The sequence below is a fragment of the Sphaeramia orbicularis genome, chromosome 14 (genome assembly GCF_902148855.1).
Source record: "Sphaeramia orbicularis chromosome 14, fSphaOr1.1, whole genome shotgun sequence".
Classification (NCBI taxonomy): Eukaryota; Metazoa; Chordata; class Actinopteri; order Kurtiformes; family Apogonidae; genus Sphaeramia; species Sphaeramia orbicularis.
This window is the reverse complement of record NC_043970.1, coordinates 1,520,026-1,539,741: the sequence shown is the minus strand read 5'-3', so window position 1 is coordinate 1,539,741 and position 19,716 is coordinate 1,520,026. Positions and strand designations below refer to the sequence as shown.

General features: G+C 41.3%; 1 protein-coding gene across 3 annotated transcripts in view; it reads right to left on the bottom strand.

Annotated features, from left to right (window-relative positions):
• The window catches only part of rbm41 (RNA binding motif protein 41), a 37,981-nt gene that overhangs the window by 13,090 nt on the left and 5,175 nt on the right, over nucleotides 1-19,716 (bottom strand). For all 3 annotated transcript variants that reach the window (XM_030154704.1, XM_030154703.1, XM_030154705.1), the window contains 2 exons: nucleotides 18,985-19,101; nucleotides 8,970-9,171 (listed from right to left, as the gene is read on the bottom strand). In XM_030154704.1, the coding sequence (XP_030010564.1) occupies nucleotides 8,970-9,171; nucleotides 18,985-19,101 (319 nt within the window). The remainder of the gene's footprint in view (nucleotides 1-8,969; nucleotides 9,172-18,984; nucleotides 19,102-19,716) is intronic.

The following is a 19,716-nucleotide window of genomic DNA, read 5'->3' as shown; positions in this document are numbered from 1 at the left end:
TAAATATTCTGTCCATAAAAATTATGAACAGAACCGGTGACAAAGGGCAGCCCTGCCGGAGTCCAACATGCACCTGGAACAGGTCTGACTTACTGCTGGCAATGCGAACCAGGCTCCTGCTTCGGTCATACAAGGACCGGACTGCCCTTAGCAAAGGGCCCCGGACCCCATACTCCCGAAGCACCCCCCACAGGATACCATGAGGGACACAGTCGAACGCCTTCTCCAAATCCACAAAACACATGTGGACTGGTTGGGCGAACTCTCATGAACCCTCGAGCACCCGATGGAGAATATAGAGCTGGTCCAGTGTTCCACGACCAGGACGAAAACTGCATTGTTCCTCCTGGATCCGAGGTTCGACTATCGGTCGGATCCTCCTCTCCAGTACCCTGGAATAGACTTTCCCAGGGAGGCTGAGGAGTGTGATCCCCCTGTAGTTGGAGCACATCCTCCGGTCCCCCTTCTTAAAAAGGGGGACCACCACCCCGGTCTGCCAATCCAGAGGTACTGTCCCCGACTGCCACGCCATGTTACAGAGACGTGTCAGCCAAGACAGTCCTGCACATCCAGAGACTTAAGGTACTCAGGGTGAATCTAATCCACCCCCGGTGCCCTGCCACCGAGGAGCTGTCCAACCACCTTGGTGACTTCAGCTTGGGTGATGGATGAATCCACCTCTGAGACTTCAGCCTCTGCTTCCTCCATCGAAGACATGACAGTGGGATTGAGGAGATCCTCAAAGTATTCCTTCCACCGTCCGACAACATCCCCAGTCGAGGTCAGCAGCTCCCCACTTCCACTGTAAACAGTGTTGGTGGCGCACTGCTTTCCCCTCCTGAGGCGCTGGATGGTTTGCCAGAATTTCCTCGAGGCCGACCGATAGTCCTCCTCCATGGCCTCCCCAAACTCCACCCAGACCCGGGTTTTTGCCTCCACAACCACTCGGGCTGCGGCACGCTTGGCCCACCGGTACCCATCAGCTGCCTCGGGAGTCCCACGAGCCAATAAGGCTCGATAAGACTCCTTCTTCAGCTTGACGGCATCCCTTACTTCTGACGTCCACCACCAGGTTCGGGGATTGCCACCACGACAGGCACCGGAGACCTTGCGACCACAGCTCCGAGCAGCTGCTTCGACAATGGAGGTGGAGAACATGGTCCACTCGGACTCAATGTCCCCAGCCTCCCCCCGGATCTGGGAGAAGCTCTCCTGGAGGTGGAAGTTGAAGACCGCACTGACATCGGGCTCTGCCAGATGTTCCCAACAGACCCTCACAACACGTTTGGGCCTGCCGAGTCGGTCCGGTTTCCTCCTTCGCCAGCGGATCCAACTCACCACCAGGTGGTGATCGGTTGACAGCTCTGCCCCTCTCTTCACCAGAGTGTCCAAAACACGCGGTCGGAGGTCTGGTGACACGACAACAAAGTCAATCATCGACCTCCGGCCTAGGGTATCCTGGTGCCAAGTGCACTTATGGACATCCCTGTGTTCGAACATGGTGTTTGTTATGGACAAACTGTGACTAGCACAGAAGTCCAATAACAAAACACCACTCAGGTTCAGATCGGGGAGGCCGTTCCTCCCCATCACCCCCCTCCAGGTCTCACTGTCGTTGCCCACATGGGCATTGAAGTCGCCCAGGAGAACAATGGAGTCCCCAGTCGGAGCACCATCCAGCACCCCTTCCAGGGACTCCAAGAAGGCCGGGTACTCTGCACTGCTGTAGGTCGAGACAACAGTGAGGCACCTGTCCCCGACCCGAAGGCGCAAGGACGCTACCCTCTCGTTCACCGGGGAAAACTCCAGTAGTACATTCACTTTGAGAAAATATATCTAACATCTCAATACTGAGGTAGATGGACCCAGTAATAAGTTAAAACATAGGTTTGCATCATACTGTTGTCCTTATTTTAAGAGTAAGAACACTTGAATTACATCTCAACTTAGTACTGAGTCTCAAATAACCTTAAAGGCCCAGACATCCATTGGAGACCAAAATCATTTACTGATCTGAAAAATTAAATACCTGTTGATCTACTAATCTGATCAATCCATGTCAATAATTGGTGTAAAATACAGTTCTTTATCTTTTCACGGTCATCAGATATGACCCATTTGGACATTCAGAGGCTCCGTAGTTACTGTGGAAACACCGTCATCTTCTACAACATTGATTCACTAGTAAAACCCATGGAGTTGGATCAATGACAGTGGATGGACACACTGGGTTTATGATCAGTTAATGAGAGATTGGACTGAAAAAGTCACATTTTTCCTCCATTTTCTCTGTTTTTGATGAAGTAACATTTAACTTGAGCTTTCATGGACATCAATCATGGTCTGTAAATTATAGGAGAATACCTGTTTTCCACTTAAGAATGCAAAATACTGAGCATAGTATTAGAATAAATTGTGATAAATCACTTAAGAAAAGTTGAAAATAGAGGAAAAAATAATTTGCGAACTGCCACAAAAGTAGCACTGGGTCTTTATGGGTTACATAAAAAATAAATCTGCCTGCAGGTTTTACTCTCCTAGATTCAGAAAATGAAAAAGAAGACTAGTCCCTGGCAGACTGGAAAAATATCAACGTCTTAGCAGGATGCACTTATTACCAACTAGAAGAAAAAGTAGATTGATTATGTTCATTTTGTCATTTTCTTGTATTAAATTCACAATTCTTCTTTGTGACAAAGTTAGTAAAGGTAAGTGTTTAACCTTGCTGACATGTTTCGACTACGTCTGCAGTCCGTCTCAAAGTGTCATCTGACATGTAATCACATGTGTGAAACACGTGATCAGTGAGGTTAAACACTCACCTTTACTGACTGTGTCGCAAACAAGAGTTGCAAATTTAATATAAGAAAACAACAAAATGAACATAATCAATCTACTTTTTCTTCTAGTTGGTAATATGTGCATCCTGCTTAGACGTTGATATATTTCCAGTCTGCCAGGGACCATGATTGATGTACATAAAAGCTCAAATTAAAGTTGAATGTTATTCTGTCAAAAACAGTGAAAATGGAGGAAAAAAAGTAAAGTAAGTAAGTAAGTAAAGTAAATTTTATTTATAGAGCACTTTTCACAGACAGAGTCACAAAGTGCTTTATCAGTTCAAATCAGAATCAAATTAAGTTTACAGAGACCCAACAGAATCCTTCAGGAGCAAACACTTGTGATTGGTGACAGTGGCGAGGAAAAACTTCCCTTTAACGGGCAGAAACCTCGAGCAGACCCAGACTCCTGAAGGATGGCTGTCTGCCTTGACCAGTTGGGGTTAAAGAGAGAGAGAGAGAGTAAAGGAGGAGAAAAGAGAGAGCGATAGAGATATAGAGAGACTGGGGGGGGGGGGTGACACATGGAGTACGTTATGATGAATACATAGAGTGTAATCAGTCTGTGGTGGTCCTGGGTCAGGTGGGAGACTAAAAAGCCTTTTTGAACAGGAGGGTTTTGAGGTGTTTCTTAAAGCTCTCTACAGAGTCCATGGACCGTAGGTGTAGAGGCAGGTCATTCCATAGACGTGGTGCCACAGCTTTAAAAGACCTGTCACCGCGTGTGCTAAAACAGGTCCGTGGAACCATCAGCAGGTGCTGTCCTGAAGACCTCAAGCTACGAGTCGAGCTGTAGGGCTGGATCAGGGAAGCAATGTATGCAGGGGCCTGGCCATGTAGGGCCCGGAAAGTTAGCACAAGAATTTTGAAATGAAGACGATATAGAACAGGAGCCAGTGGAGAGATTTAAGGATGGGAGTGATGTGGGTTCTCCTGTTTGTGCGGGTCAGGAGCCTGGCAGCAGAGTTCTGGACAAACTGTAGACGGGCCAGCTCCTTCTTGTTTAAGCATGTAAACAGGCTGTTGCAGTAGTCTAAGCGAGAAGATACGAAAGCGTGAACGATCATCTCGAGCTCATTTGTGGACACCATAGATCTGAGTTTGGAGATGTTGCGTAGGTGGAAGAAACAGTTTTTGACTAGGTGTTTGGAGTAGAATTCTAAAGACATGTCCTGGTCAAAGATGACACCCAGATTCCTCAGTTTTGTCTTTACCGAGGAACTCAGGTCTCCAAGGTGATGTTTGATCCCTGGGATTGCACTATCCGGGGCAATGATGAGGGTCTCAGTTTTGCTGGAGTTCAGCTGGAGGCTGTTCTCATTTAGCCACTGCTTCAGCTCTGACAAGCAGTTGATTAAGGAACTCAGTTTGTGGGGCTCAGAGGAGTTAAAGGAGCAGTATATCTGGATGTCATCCGCAAATAGATGATAGGAGACATCACTATACTGTTGGATAATGTGGCCAAGTGGGAGGACATAGAGTAAGAATAGGACTGGTCCCAGGACAGAGCCTTGGGGCACACCACACAGTAGATCCACTGAGTCAGATTGGAAGTTGTTTATTGACACAGTGAAGCTTCTGCCGGTCAGGTAAGAGGAGAACCAGTCTAGCACAGGACCTGACATCCCTACCAGGTCCCTCAGTCTCTCAATCATTATGGTATGGTCCACTGTGTCAAAGGCCGAGGAGAGATCTAGCAGGACCAAGACCGTGGATTTCCCGGAGTCAGCCGCCATCAGGATGTCACTAGACACTTTTAATTGTGCGGTTTGTGTTGAGTGGCGTTGTCTAAACCCAGACTGAAAAGTGTCATAGATCTGGTGTGTCTCCAGAAAAGCTGTAAGTTGTTTAGACACTGCCTTCTCAAGGATTTTGGCCAATAGGGGGAGCTTTGAAATGGGCCTGTAGCTTTTGAAGTCTGTGGGGTCCAGTGTGGTTTTCTTTAGTTTAGGTTCTATGATGGCCTGTTTGAAGGAGCTGGGAAACAAACCAGTTGAGAGCGACAGGTTACAAAACTTTGTGACCCATGGTCCAATAGTGTCAAAGACACCGACAAGGAGCTTATGGGGGAGGATGTCTGCAGAGTTGGAGGAGGGTTTCGTTTTGGATAAAAGTGCTGAGATGTCCTCCAGTGTCACAGGGTTGAAAGAGGACCAGGTTTGCAGAGGGGGATCAGATAGGGTCAGACGGCCAGAGGGTGGTGGGATATTGTGTTTAATATCCCTGATCTTGTCTGTGAAGAAGTTTAGGAAGTCATTGCTGTCAGCTTTACAGAGCACAGGGGCAGCAGGGACAGCAGGGGACACAATGGACTGGATTGTGTCAAAGATTACTTTGGGGTTTTTCTTGTTTGTGGCTATAAGTTTGTGGAAGTAGCTGGATCTTGCCTCCTTAATCATTTTATTTAATGAGGTTATGAGATCTTTAAGATGTAACCTGTGTACTTCCAACTGGGTTGATTTCCAAAGACGCTCAGTTTTGCGACAAGTTCTCCTTAGGTTTAAGATGTTTTCATTTATCCAGGGACAAGACCACTTACGAGTGACATTAGTTTTCACGGGAGCCACCTGGTCCAGAATAGAGCTGCAGTGTGTGGCAAAGCACTGGATAAACTCATCAACATCGGGACACTCATTAAGAAGACTAGGGTTAAACAGGGCACGGAAATCCTGGGCTGTGGACTCTGTAATGATCCTCCTCTTGGCCCTTCTAGGTGCAGGCTTGGGCTCAAGAGGCACACATAAGTCAAAAAACACACCACAATGATCACTCAAGGGGACATCCTCAACACACACATTTGTGACGTGTAAGCCCAATGAGAAAACCAGGTCCAGGGTATGTCCTTTCTTGTGGGTGGGGCCAGATACATGTTGTTTGAGGTTAAAAGTGTCAGTCATGGCTAAAAGTTCCATTGCTGGGCTTGATGAATTGTTATCGATGTGCAGATTGAAATCCCCAAGAATTAAAACCTTCTCCAGTTTTATTATTGATGTAAGGAAATCACTGAAATCGCTTAAGAAGGCACCAGCAGGGCCAGGGGGACGGTAGATTAAGAAACAGGAAAACACACTGGACGAGCCAATCTTGATCATTTGTGACTCAAATGAGGGAAAGTCATCGGTGCTCATCCCTCTGCATATGTATTTGTCTTGGTGCACTACAGCAAGGCCACCGCCCCGGCGACAGGGGCGGGGCTGACCAACAGCAGAGCAGCCAGGAGGGCACAGTTCATTTAAATGAATGAACTCCCCATCCCTTTGCCATGTCTCCGTCAGGAATAATGCATCCAAGTTCCTGTTGGTAAAAAGCTCATTTAGGGAGAAGGATTTATTGGCAATGGAACGTGCATTTAGTAATCCAAACCGGCTAGGTGGTGGTGACATCATGGTGTTCGTGTCCGCTGTGTGTAATGGGATTTGTGTCAACCACCTACGATGCCTTTTAGCAGAGTGAAACCCCATACGAGACCTGGATATGACAGGAATGGGGAAGAGCAAGGCAGAGGTGTAGGCTGCTGGAGATGGGGAAGGAGAAGAGGAATTCACTGAGGAGGTTAGTTGACAGGTGGACAGTGAGGGCCTGGGAGAGGAGGACAGATCAGTTGGGGTGTTGTTTATTCTCACTACAGATTTTATAGGAGACTCTGAACGTGGTGATATTAGATGTGACCAGCAGGGGGAGCAGGTGACTGCAGCAGAAGAGGGAGGGCATAGTCACATTGGTGTGGGTGTGGTTTTGGTCAGGACAGCGTGTTGGATGTTTTGAGCCAGGACGCTGCTGCCTAGTGTAGAGGGGTGGACACCATCGGACTTGTAGAAGGAGGGGCGGTTCCAGAACAGATTAAAGTTATCAATAAAACTGAAGCCGTTCAGAGCAGAGGCGGACTGGAGCCAGGTGTTCAGGCTGAGGAGGCGGCTGAAACGGCCCACACCACGGGCAAAGGAGGGGAGGGGCCCGGAAATGAAAACAGCCTTCCCGGATCCTTTCAGTTTATCAAAGAGGTTTTTAAAATGAACCTTTGTCACTTCGGACTGTTGAAGAGAAGTGTCATTGAAGCCCACGTGAACTATGATCCGGGTAACGGTGGACGGCAGTGAGAGCAGCAGCTGAGGGAGTTCATGGAGGATGGAGGTGACGGTGGAACCAGGAAAACACCTGGTTATGGCGTTAAAGAAACGGACGTGACGGATGATGGAGTCCCCGAGGATAGCGGTGGTCAGAGGGAAAAGTGGTCGAGGAGACGGTGTTGAAGGTGAAGGGTTCCTGGTCTCTCTAGGTGGACATTCCACGGGTGGACCGTCAGTGTGACGGCGGACGGCCTCTCGGAGAAGGCGGCACCGGGCAGAGGAGCGGACCGAGGAGCGGGGACCCTTGTTCGACGGCTTCACAGGAGGACCGGCTTTAGGACCGTCGCCGGTAATCAGCTCCGTGGCAGCCACGGAGTCAGCAGGAGCCGGTTCCGGGACAGAGCCAGGTGGGATGGGGGGCACATCAGCCGTGGCGGGGGGAGCCGGAGCGTTCTCCATGGACAGGACGGCGAAGCGGTTTGATGTGCTGATGGTCGGCGGTGGTGAGTCTTTGCTGGTGTTCTTTTTGCGGCCACGAATCACCACTTCAGACCAGGGTGTAGAACACGGGGGGCGAGAACAGGCAGAGGAAGGATCCCATAACACCGTATCATCACAGGAGGCTTTGGGCTTCTCTGCGCTTTTCAGGAACAGACTGGACAGTGTGGGAAGGCGGCTGGAGAAACCACAGAGCTGGGCATTTTTCTCCGCGAGTTCTGCGGAGAGGCGCAGTATTTCCTCTTTGAGATCCGCGATAGTTTGGTAAGCCTTTACCAGGGTTTTGTTGGCTTCGACAAGGGGACTATCTCTGGCTGATGAGGATGACGCCATGGTGGAAGCAGCGAGATACCGGGCAGAGCGCGGGAAGCGGTGGGTGACAGCCAGAGGTAAGGATCCACTGACAATACTGACCTGTCCTGATGGAGGTTTGGATTGATGGCGTCAAGTTAAAAAGACACGGTTAAGAGGTTGGGTTCAAGTGAGTAAGCGTTGAAAGGCAAGAAATAAGTAGTTAAAAGGCTGGATTTCTGAGAGTAGATCCGCCGGCGGTTTGACAGACGCCACGCATGCGCACAAGTACAACACGCTATCAGAAAGAAGATCTAATGACATGAAGAAGAAAGAAGAAGAAGAAGAAGAAGAAGAAAAGTGACTTTTTCAGTCCAGTCTGTCATTAACTGATCATAAACCCAGTGTGTCCATCCACTGCCATTGACCCAACTCCATGGGTTTGACAGGGGAATCAATGTTGTAGAAGATGAAGGTGTTTCCATGGAAACTACGGACGCACTTATTTTCTTCATTTTTATTAATTCTACTTTATATTTTATTTGGTTTTATTATCCATGTTCTTGCCTATTTTATTTCTTTCTTCAATTTTGTTGAGTTTGTGGCTTGTTTTGTTCATGTTACTTACTATTTTGTTGATTTATGATTCAATATTGTTCATTTCATCGGTTAATTTGGCTGTTTTCGTTCATTTTGTTGCTTAATGTGTTCTTTTTTACTTCATTTCATTAAGTTTTTGCTTATTTTTTATTTCAAATTATTCATTACTTTGTCCTTTTTTTCCCATACATTTTTGTACATATTATTTTTTGTTTAATCATAAACCCAGTGTGTCCATCCATCCAACTCCATGGGTTTTACTGGTGAATCAATGTTGTAGAAGATGACGGTGTTTCCACGGTAACTACGGAGCCTCTGAATGTCCAAATATGGTCATATCTGATGACCGTGAAAAGATGAAGAACAGTATTTTACACCAATTACTGACATGGATTGATAGGATTAGTGGATCAACAGGAACTTAACTTTTTAGATCAGTAGATGGTTTTGGTCTCCAGTGGATGTCTGAGTCTTTAAGGGTTAAAACAATATTTGGTTATATTTAAGAATGTCTGTCTTCTTTGTGTCAGTACAGCCAAAGCTAGGAGAACACCTCTGAGTAAATCCTGTTCATCCGTGTACTGTATGTGTGTGTACTTTTCTTAGCTCATTGCAGTTAAATTTAGAGTCTCCTTTGTCCTGGGCAGTGTGCGTCTCCAGCAGGTTTTCGTACTTTGTTGGCTGCCTCTGCGTCATCTCTGCTCTGCCACAGCTGAATCTCAGCGTCAGTGAGGCCCAGCTCCCGCAGGCCGTCCAGCTCCTTCTGTCCATCCTGCAGAGCCTGAAACTGGGACAGGCTCTGGACTCCGGCTGCCTGCTCTCCAAATGGACGATACAGAGCTGCTGGGGCGAAGCACTGCCTCTTGGCTACGCATCTGGAACCACAGTGTTCCAAATCAGTCTCATACAAAACGGGAAAAACACTTGAATCTGCATGCAACATACTGGGTCAAATACTAATGTGACTTCACTGCTTTCTTTCAATTTGGACCTTTACCAATCATCCACAAATGCCAAAAAATTAGAGATGACCTCATCTTCAACCCTTTAACCCCTGAGGAGTCTGTGGTGAGTGTTCTGAATGTATGATTCATTTTAAATATTCATAAAAAAATCAATCATCTATAAATCCCATATTTTAGCCAAAAACGTCCATATTTGATTTGAACATTTAACATAGAAGGATTTATAGAAGCAAGTTGTGCTTGGTGTCAAAATTTAGGTCAGTTCCTGTCCTTTCACATGGTGTCTTATTTTGTGATCCTACCTATCCCACATGCTGATATTGACCTTTGAATCCGAACGTCGGACAGATATTTCTGATTTTCAGCGGTTCATATACCATGCATAACATGACATAGCACTTTCATTTTACACAGGTCCATTCCCTAAGTAGCCAAGATACAGCACATAACATTTCTAATGAATATGATGATTAGTTTTTGTGTAATGAGTGGCCAAATGTAGCATTTTAGAAGTTCGCGATGGATAAAATCTCAACTTTGTCATTCCCTGTAACATGCAGTTATAAATTTTAAGTACATATTTTCACATTTCTCAGGACTATAAGTTCTTGTGAAATGATTCTGAAAATTTCAGACCTCTAGCTCTCGTTGTTCAGAAGTTATAGAAGCCTGAAAATAGCTGAAAATTTCAAGTCTTAATTTTGGTCACAATTTTAGGGTACCCCCTACCTATTTCAAATGGTCATAACTTTGGAACTATTTACAATGAAGCCTTGAAATTTTGGATTTCCCCCTCACATATAATGTTCTATACGTATGTAAAAATTTAGAAAAATCTGAGAGGGTCAGGTGGGAAATTTTTTAAAAATCTGTTGATTTCATATGGAAAGACCCATATGCACTGATAGAATAGACCTTATTCTTTCCATAGAGATCTGAGCATGCTCAGTTGTGGTGATTTTCCTTTATTTTTTTCCAGTGTTTTTACTGAGTTTTGTCTGCAGAACTGCTTTATAGAGTTCAACCAGGTGTCAAAAAGCAGCTGGAGTGATTTAGAAAAAAAGAGCCCAAAACTAAAACTCCTGGGTCTAAATTCAAATCCTTGTTGTTGTTCAGTGTATTCCAGTTCACAGTTGATGTTCAACATCCTAAATCTCTTCTTGATGTCCATTCTAGTGCCTTATTTAGTCCAAACCTGTCAAACTTCATTTTCTCTCTTTGTCTTTATCTGTTATTCCACCTGTTTTGACCCTAAAACACACAGTAAAACAAAACCACGGGGTATATGACATGGGACAAGGAACAAATGATTACATTTTGGTGGTGATCAGGGGTCTATGATTGCTTTTCTAGAAAAGACAGCACAGACCTCTGCCAAGGCAGATCAGTGCCCCCCCCCAACACCAAAATTTAATCATTTGTTCCTTGTGCCAGTATCAACATTTCCTGAAATTTTCATCCAAATCCGGGGCACTGATCTGCCTTGGCAGAGGTCTGCGCTCTCCGAGTGCTTCTAGTTATTTATGCTTTGCTTGTTCACGTATATGCTAAATTTCATCGCATGTTCGGAATAAATCCCTAAATCACATAGTTAGTGACATATTTACTTAAAGCACAGAGTTTTGTGTTTCGCATATATCAGAATCCCTTCTTAGTGCTTGTGCTAAGATGCTAATTGAGTAACTGTTTACCAACTGCTGTGCTATGAGCAGCAGGAGTCCTATCACAGCTATGTGGTTTTAAAATGAAAGTGCTTCTAAATGTCCTCAAATCAGAATTTACTTTAAAAAACAGCCCTGTGTAAGAACAAATAGGCCCGAGGGTTGGATGTAAAACCATCCCTGAGGCTGCTCTGTGGGACACTGTGAAGGCAACATAACAGGCGCTTTTATCCACAGCAGTACCTCACACAACAGAGCAGTGTGGGTTTGTTTTTGTCAAAGCATAAAAAAAACTCTGGTGGGAATAAAGCTGCAGACACCGCTGTCTCTGCCCACGGAGATGCTCACAAAACACACCAGCAGCTTCTATTAGCACGGCTGTCTTTTGTCGTCACTGTGTGATTGTACGCTTCGGAGTGTACCGGTTCTATAGTTAAAAAAAAAAAAAACAACAGGTTACAAAGTCTTTGCTTATAAATCAGCTGTTATTCATACAAGGTCATGTCAGGTAATGACTAGGGGTGTGTATTGGTAAGAATTTGGCGATATGACACAAATCACAATACTAGGATCATGATACAATATATCAAAATATATCATGATACTGTTAACAAGGCAAGTTTTTATTGGTTTTGTTTGCTTTTTAAATGATTATTTCCTTGAAGACCTGAATTACATCAGAAATCTGCACAAATACTAAACACATTTTTATTTGATCACAACAGGATCTAATGTTCTATCACAAAATGTTCCTGTGTTCAAACTGAAATTCTGTTTTACAGACATTACAGTTTAAGGTCCTGTTCAAATGTTCATATTCTATTAGTTCAGAACTAACATCAGAACAGGATTTTTGTGCAATCCCAACAAAGGAATGAACATTATTTAACAAAAGAGTGTTAAATAATAATAAATAAAATATAAACAATATCTGCATTTGAATAAATACCTAAAAATATCGATACAGTACTTTTTAATATCGATACAGTATTGTGAAATGAAATATTGTGATATATTGCAGAACCAATATTTTCTGACACCTCTAATCACGATACTGTTAACAAGGCGATATTTTTTTTTGTTTTGCTTAATTTTTTAAAAGATTATTTCCTGGAAAACCTTATAGTGCAGCATTTGGATAAATAAAGCTTTAAGACGCGGCTTTACCGGAACAAAAATCACACAAATAAATACATAAATAAATAATGTTTTACAGACATTACAGTTTAAGATCCTGCTTAAATGTTCGTATTCTATTGCGAAAAGAATACATTGTGTTCAGTCCCTGAATCAACATCAGAAAATTATTTTTGTGTATTCCCAATAAAAAAAAAAATCTGCCTCTTTCAGACGGTAAAAAGTACTTTTAGGATGTTTGAAATAACCATTATCAATTTCAAAAAACTACATGTATGACCTACAGTATCACAACACTACTGTTGTAGTAAACAAACAACAGTAAAATACCCATAAAAGAGCATGATAAACAAAAAAGATGTCTGCCATATCTGCATTTGAATAAATAATTAAAAATATCCATACAGTACTTTTTAATGTCGATACAGTATCATGAGACGAAATATCACGATATATTGCAGAACCGATATTTCCTTACACCCCTGGTAATGACATGAACCTAATTAACATGTAATTTAATTATAGGTTCACTCTTACTGCTCACTTTGCCAACATCTACTTTATTTCGATGATTACAAATTTCAGAATTAAAACTTCAATAAGCGTTTCTTGGATAAATATTACTGGAGGTGTAGGACACAGCATTTACAAAAACAGCTTTGTTCCTGTTGTCGTCACTGAGCTCAATAAGAAATAGTGACATTGCACTTTATTAACTTATTTTAGTTATTTATCCTATTTCTTTGTTCTATTTATTATTATTGTGACGTCAAATTTTTTAATTTTATGTTCTTATCTTGGTTTTTATCCCAGAGACTGTTTTTATCTTCTCTGGGTTTTTATTGTGTTTTGTTGAATCTTGTTTTTATTTATTTGATCTTATTTATTTATTTTATTCTTTTACTTATCCATGCTACTATATTGATGAATGGTGGAACACTGAGCACTTTTTGTTCTGTCTTTTTGTCTTGTCTGGACGCTCGATCAAGTACCTGCCCAACAGGTTCAATGTATGTCTTGCTGTAATGCCAAAAGCAATCATCTCGTCTGCAAAACAAATCCACTCATGGGTACAAATAAAGTAACCTTGAACCTCGAACCTGGACGACGTACAATCAGAGTCAGACAGAAGCAACAGTTGAGGACAGTTAGAGTCAAACTCAGACCGATGGGACGAACTGAAGCACAATCACCCATCAGCGTATGGAAACTCCAATGGTCTGAGGGGAAATAAGACATTAGGGCGGGGTCAGGGGCGTGGTCCCAGATGGACCGCCCACCACTGTTTGATTGACAACTGTTGAACCGGACCAGTTTCAGACAAATATTCCATAGAATTGTGAAGGTCTAAATGCCATCTGAAACAGACTCAAAGGGCAACATTTAGTTTAAATATTTTTAAATGAAAAATATCTAAAACTACTGCGTCACAGATGGACAAAAAATTAACGTCTATTTTTTGACAGAATTCCAAAGTTGTCCAAAGTGAAGTTTCTCTGACATTTTCATTCTCAGATGTATTCAGTGCATACTTTAAATCAGTGGTTTCCAACCTTTTTTAACTCCTGACCCCATTTTAACATCACAAATTTCTGGAGATCCCAGACATTCAAAATAGAGACTTTTTTTTTTTGCTAAAATTAATTTGTTTTTGAGCCTGTAATAGTTTTCTATACTATGTTTCAAATACAGGTTAATTTTAGAGGACATTTAGTCTATATAATGTATATTATTGTGGACGGAGGCAGTAAGTCCAGGTGTAGATTACTGCACAAAGGGAGAATTGGATTTTCCTTGATCAGGATCTGTCCAGTCTGTCCAGCTGTGATTTACAAGGAGGACAATTAATACTGAACAAACAAGAACTGAAACTATGAATTATGAAAGAGCTGCAGCATCTGAAACTGACCACAGTGAACATTTGAACATTTAACAGAACCACAGGGCTTCAGTTTCACACTCAGAGTTTGGCTGTTATGGATTGGGATTGACTGTCAACTCAACATAGATTTATTTTTAGTAAGTTTTTCTTTTATTTTTATCAATTACTGGAAATTTCAGGTGACCCCATTTGAATTACAGGTGACCCCATGTGAGGTCCCGACCCCAAGGTTGAAAAACACTGCCTTTAAACCCTCTATTTTACAACCTAATAATTGGTTAGAGGAGAAAAATATAGGATCAAACCTAAATAGAAAGAGTTTAGACCAGTGGTTCTTAACCTGGGTTCGATCGAACCCTAGGGGTTCGGTGAGTCAGTGTCAGGGGTTCGGCAGAGGTCAAGACACACACTCGACAACAGCAGAAGTCACACTGATTTGCAGTAAATATTCATTACTATTGTAGCCTGATGGAAATTAGGTGATGGGTGTGTATTAAAATGTGTGACTGCGCATATGAAACTGGTGGGGTTCAGGACCTCCAACAAGGTTAAGAACCACTGGTTTAGACAAATGTCAGCGTCACAGATGGACAACAAAAGTAAATATGAAATTAAACAGTTTTATTTCAATTATCAATATCATATACATTTATTTACAATATTTACAACATAGAAACAATCTCAACATTATATTCAAATGTATTTTGCATAAATATATGCATTTATTAATTTTAAACACTGTGTGTTTAGAATATGAGATAAATAATATAATAGTCAAATATCCATGTATTTGGAGTAAATGTCGTTTATTTATAGAGTTTATAAAATGAACCCAGAATGACGACACTAAACTGGGTCACTGTACAAGCATTCACACTCACTAAACTATGCACTTTTTTTCGCAATTTTTTTCTCATTTCAAAATACATTTTCCTGAAAATATACGTAATTATCAAAAAATATAAGTTTGGTGTAGATTATTGTCATTTCATTTGTTTGACCAGACGTTAACCTCCCTTTGACTCCGCCCATCAGCGTCTACTCTTGCCTCTGTTTTCAGGCTGTTATATCGAGGTGTTTTCAGAAATGTATGAGGGGTTCAATAGATCCGACTGAAAGACAAGTTACAGAACGGTAGAATTTGGCTCCGATAGGAGCCGATGGCTAATATCAGGCTTTAGTGCTGGAAATACGGACTCTGAAGGAAAGATAATACCCAAAAATATAGAACTGGGGAACGACTCTGAATTTGGATCATTAGCAAGATATTTATTCATATATTTACAAATATTTACAGTGATTCTTCTGATTTGATTTTCTTAGCTTCAGTATTTGTTACTTTGGCATAGAAGATCATCTTAGTCAGATACAGGCAAAAAGTATTAAATTTTTTTTACATGTTTTTTTGAAGGGTTTTGTGATGTTGGTGATTCATTTGCTGCTAACTAAGTGAATCTGCCCCTGGAGATCAATACAATTCATTGGTATCTGTATCTACACTGGTTCTTCTCTGTTATTATTAGGGACTATTGTTATTATATCTGCCTTTAAAATCCACTATCTGTTCACCTTAAGTATTTTGCTGAGGAGGTTTTTCCTACAATTATGTTTTAGGTCAGGGGTGTCAAACTCATTTTAGTTCAGTTCCACATTCAGCCAAATTTGATCTGCAGTGGACCAGACCAGAGAAATAATAACATAATAATATATAAATAATGTCAACTCCAAACTTTCCTCTATGTTTTAGAGCGAAAAAATAAAATTATGCAATGAAAGTGTTTCCATCTACCAACTATCCTTTAAAACAATATGAATAACACGAACAAACTGAAAAATCTTAAGAAAACTAAGTGCAATTTTAACATTATTTTCTCTCAGTTTATCATCTATGCATGTAACGTACCGATCACAGTGGATCTACAAAAACACAACACATTTAATAACAGTTAGAATATTGTTAAAATTGCCCTTCAGACATTTCAAAATGTTCATATTTGTAAAGGTTATTCGTGTTTTTATGAAATGTTAGTTTGTTTTAGTGGAAATACAGTAAAATGACATGAAAATGTTTACATTTAAAAAGGGAAAAATTTGGAGTTGTGAGTATTTATAGGTTATTATGATCGTATTTTACTGATCTGACCCACTGGAGATTAAATTGGTCTGTTTGTGGAACCTGAACTAAAAGGATTGTTCATTTCTTTGTGTAATTTTTGCATTTCACAAATTCATCCCAGGGGCCGGACTGGACCCTTTGGTGTGCCAGATTTGGCCCCTGGGCTGCATGTTTGACACCTGTGCTTTAGGTGAAGGACCAAGACATTCTGAACACCTGCTAAAACAGCTTAAACTCACCTTTGGAGAACTTCAAAAGTAACCAAATCATTTTCCACGGTAAACTGATTGCTCTACTATAGGGGTCAGCAACTCTGGTCCTCCAGAGCCACTATCCTGCATGTTTTAGATCAGGGCTGTCAAAGTCATTTCAGTTCAGGGGCCAAATTCAGCCCAATTTGATCTCCAGTGGGCCGGACCAGTGAGATAATAACAGTGAAAAAAGTAAAATTAAAGTAAGATCAGGTTTATATTGTACAAAGTTTCCTTAAAAATCTGAATAACATGAACAACTTGAATTGTAGAAGAAAAGCAAGTGCAATTTTAACATTTTAACAATATTCTGCCTCGGTTTATCAGTTTATCATCTACACATGTGCATTACAATCACACAAAACATTTAGTAACAGGCAGAATATCTGTAAAATTGCATTAACTTTTCTTAAGACATTTCTGTTTGTTCATATTTGTTCAGGTTATTCATGTTTTTTGTAAAAGTACAGTTTGGTAATGTAAACACTTCGATGTAATTTTACTTTTTTACACCAAAAAAGGCAAAGACAGAATTTGGGGTTGTCATGATTTATAGGTTATTATGATAATATTTTACTGGTTCTGACCCACTTGAAATCTAATTGGACTGTATGTGTGTGTATGTGGAACGTGAATTAAAATGACATTGACACCACTGATTGTTAATATCTTCAGTGTAATTTTGGCATCTCAAAAATTCATCCTACCGGCCAGATTAGACCCTTTGGTGGCCTGGATTTGGCCCCTGGGCCTCATGTTTGACACCTGTGTTTTAGAGGTTTCTCTCTTCCAACACACCTGATTCAAATGATCAGCCTATCATCCAGCTCTGTAGAAGACTGAGAACGACCGTCAGGTGGACTGGAAGAGGAACCATCTAAAACATGCAGGATAGTGGCTCTGGAGGACCAGTGTTGCTGACCCCTGCTCGAGTATGAAATATCAAATTTTGTTTTGGATTACAAACGGTCCAAATATAATGCTTAATTATATGTCCTTACTGAAAGACTAACATGTGTCCTGCAGATGGACCTCCAGACTCCACAACCATGCATCAAAGACTCCCATAAATGTATGTAAAATGCTAAAACCCAAACAGCACCTAAGCTGTGGGGTACCAAAGGAAACCCATATTAGTGCTGAAACTGTCTCATTAGCAAATTTACACTATGAATATGATGCAAAAGTGCATGTGACTTGCAAATTGAAAAATAACTTAATTTACATACATCATGCATTCACAATCAGCACGGGAACATTTGACCTAATGCACAGGTGTCAAACATATGGCCCGCTGGCCAAAATCGGCCCGCCAAAAGGGTCCATTCTGGCCCGTGGGATGTATTTTTGAGATGCCAAAATTACACTGAAGATATTAACAATCAAGGATGTTAAAATCCTTTTATTTCAAGGGGCACATATATACCAATGTGATCTCAAGTGGATCAGAACTAGTAAAACATTATCATAATAACCTATAAATACTGACAACTCAAAGATTGTCCCTTTGTTTTGGTGCCAAAAATCACAATGAAAATTACATGAAAATGTTTACATTTAAAAACTACACTTTCACAAAAAACGTGAATAACCTGAACAAATATGAACAATCTGAAATGTCTTAAAAGAAGTCAGTGCAATTTTAATAATAGTTTGTCTGTTACTAAAAGTTTTATGTATTTGTAGATCCACTGTGATCTGTGAATTAAACTGGTTTGGTCCACTTCAGATCATATTGGGCTGGATGTGGCCCCTGAACTGGAATGAGTTTGACACCTCTGACCTAATGGGTGAAGGACATACAAAGGACATGCAATCACACCAATGAAGTCCCAGCTAGCAAACAGCTGCTGGTGTGTCTCAGTTTGATTATTTATCTCAAGTCATATCATCATAGCATCACAAATTTTCCTCCTGTCATGAAGACCAACTTACTTTTCTATAAATGATTTGAAAGCGGGTACATTTTTGCTGAATTTGTCTCTGTAGACCAGGGCTGTCAAACTCATTTGAGTTCAGTTCCACATTCAACTAAATTTGATCTGCAGTGGGCCGAACCAGTAAAATAAGAACATCATAATATAGAAATAATGTCAACTCCAAACTTTTCTCTATATTTTAGAGCAAAAAAAGTAAATTTACATTATGAAAAGGTTTACATCTACAAACTATCCTTTCAAAAGATGTGAATAACATGAACAAACTGAAAAAATAAGTGTAATTTTAACAATATTCTGCCTCAGTTTATCATTTACATGTGTACATTATAACTGACAGATCACAGTGGATCTACAAACACACAAAACATTTAATAACAGACAGAATATTGTTAAAATTGTACTTACTTCTCTTAAGACATTTCAGGTTATTCACATTTTTTGCAAAATTATACATTGTTTTAGTGCAAATACATGAAAATATTTACATTTACAAAGAGAAAAATTTGGAGTTGTCATTATTTATATGTTCTTATGACAGTATTTTACTGGTCCTGCCCACTCGAGATTGAATTGGTCTGAATGTGGAAACTGAACTAAAAGGATTGTTAATATCTTAGTGTAATGTTGGCATTTCACAATTTCATCCCAAGGGCCAGACTGGACCCTTTGGCGGGCCAGATTTGGCCCCTGGGTCGCATGTTTGACACCTGTGCTGTAGACACAAACAGTCTCTTACTTGTCGATATTGACGTTGGTGTGGAGCTGCTGCAGCAGGAGGTTGTGCAGCTGCCTCCTCCCCTCGGTCTCCTGCTCCTCCAACAGAGGACCATCCTCACAGGACTGTCGGCTCACTCTGACAAACAGATAAATAAACAAATAAATGCAATTTAAAAATGTGTATCATTTCTACACATTTCAAAAATACCAGATATTAGGGGCCTGATTTACTAAAGGTTTGCACATGTAAAAATGTATACAAACTAAACTGCACACACAAAAAGATGTTGAAGCTGATCTACTTAGACCAGATCCAGTGGTTCCACATGGACTCATGTCCTGTCCAATAGTGTCCGTGTTTAAACTCAATAACTGATCTGTTTAATCCATGTATGAACAGGTCTGAGTCAGTACTGTCACATGACACATGGTACAACTGACACAAAGAACATTTAAGGGTAAAAATACTGATATTCCTGCTGCGTGACACTTTTTTCACTTTATTCAAATGTCCAAAACCTGCTGTTCTCATCATAAATGGATCTGAAATGAAACACAGAGCTGTAGCTCTGATGGAAAAACTACAACTGGGATCAATATTGGATCAGAATGAGGAAATGATCAGTTTGGATGAACACAAATCTGTGAGGACATGGGGACAGGTGGGAACTGGGACAGGGGGACAGGTGTTAACTGGGACAGAGGGACAGGTGGGAACTGGGACAGGGGGACAGGTGTTAACTGGGACAGA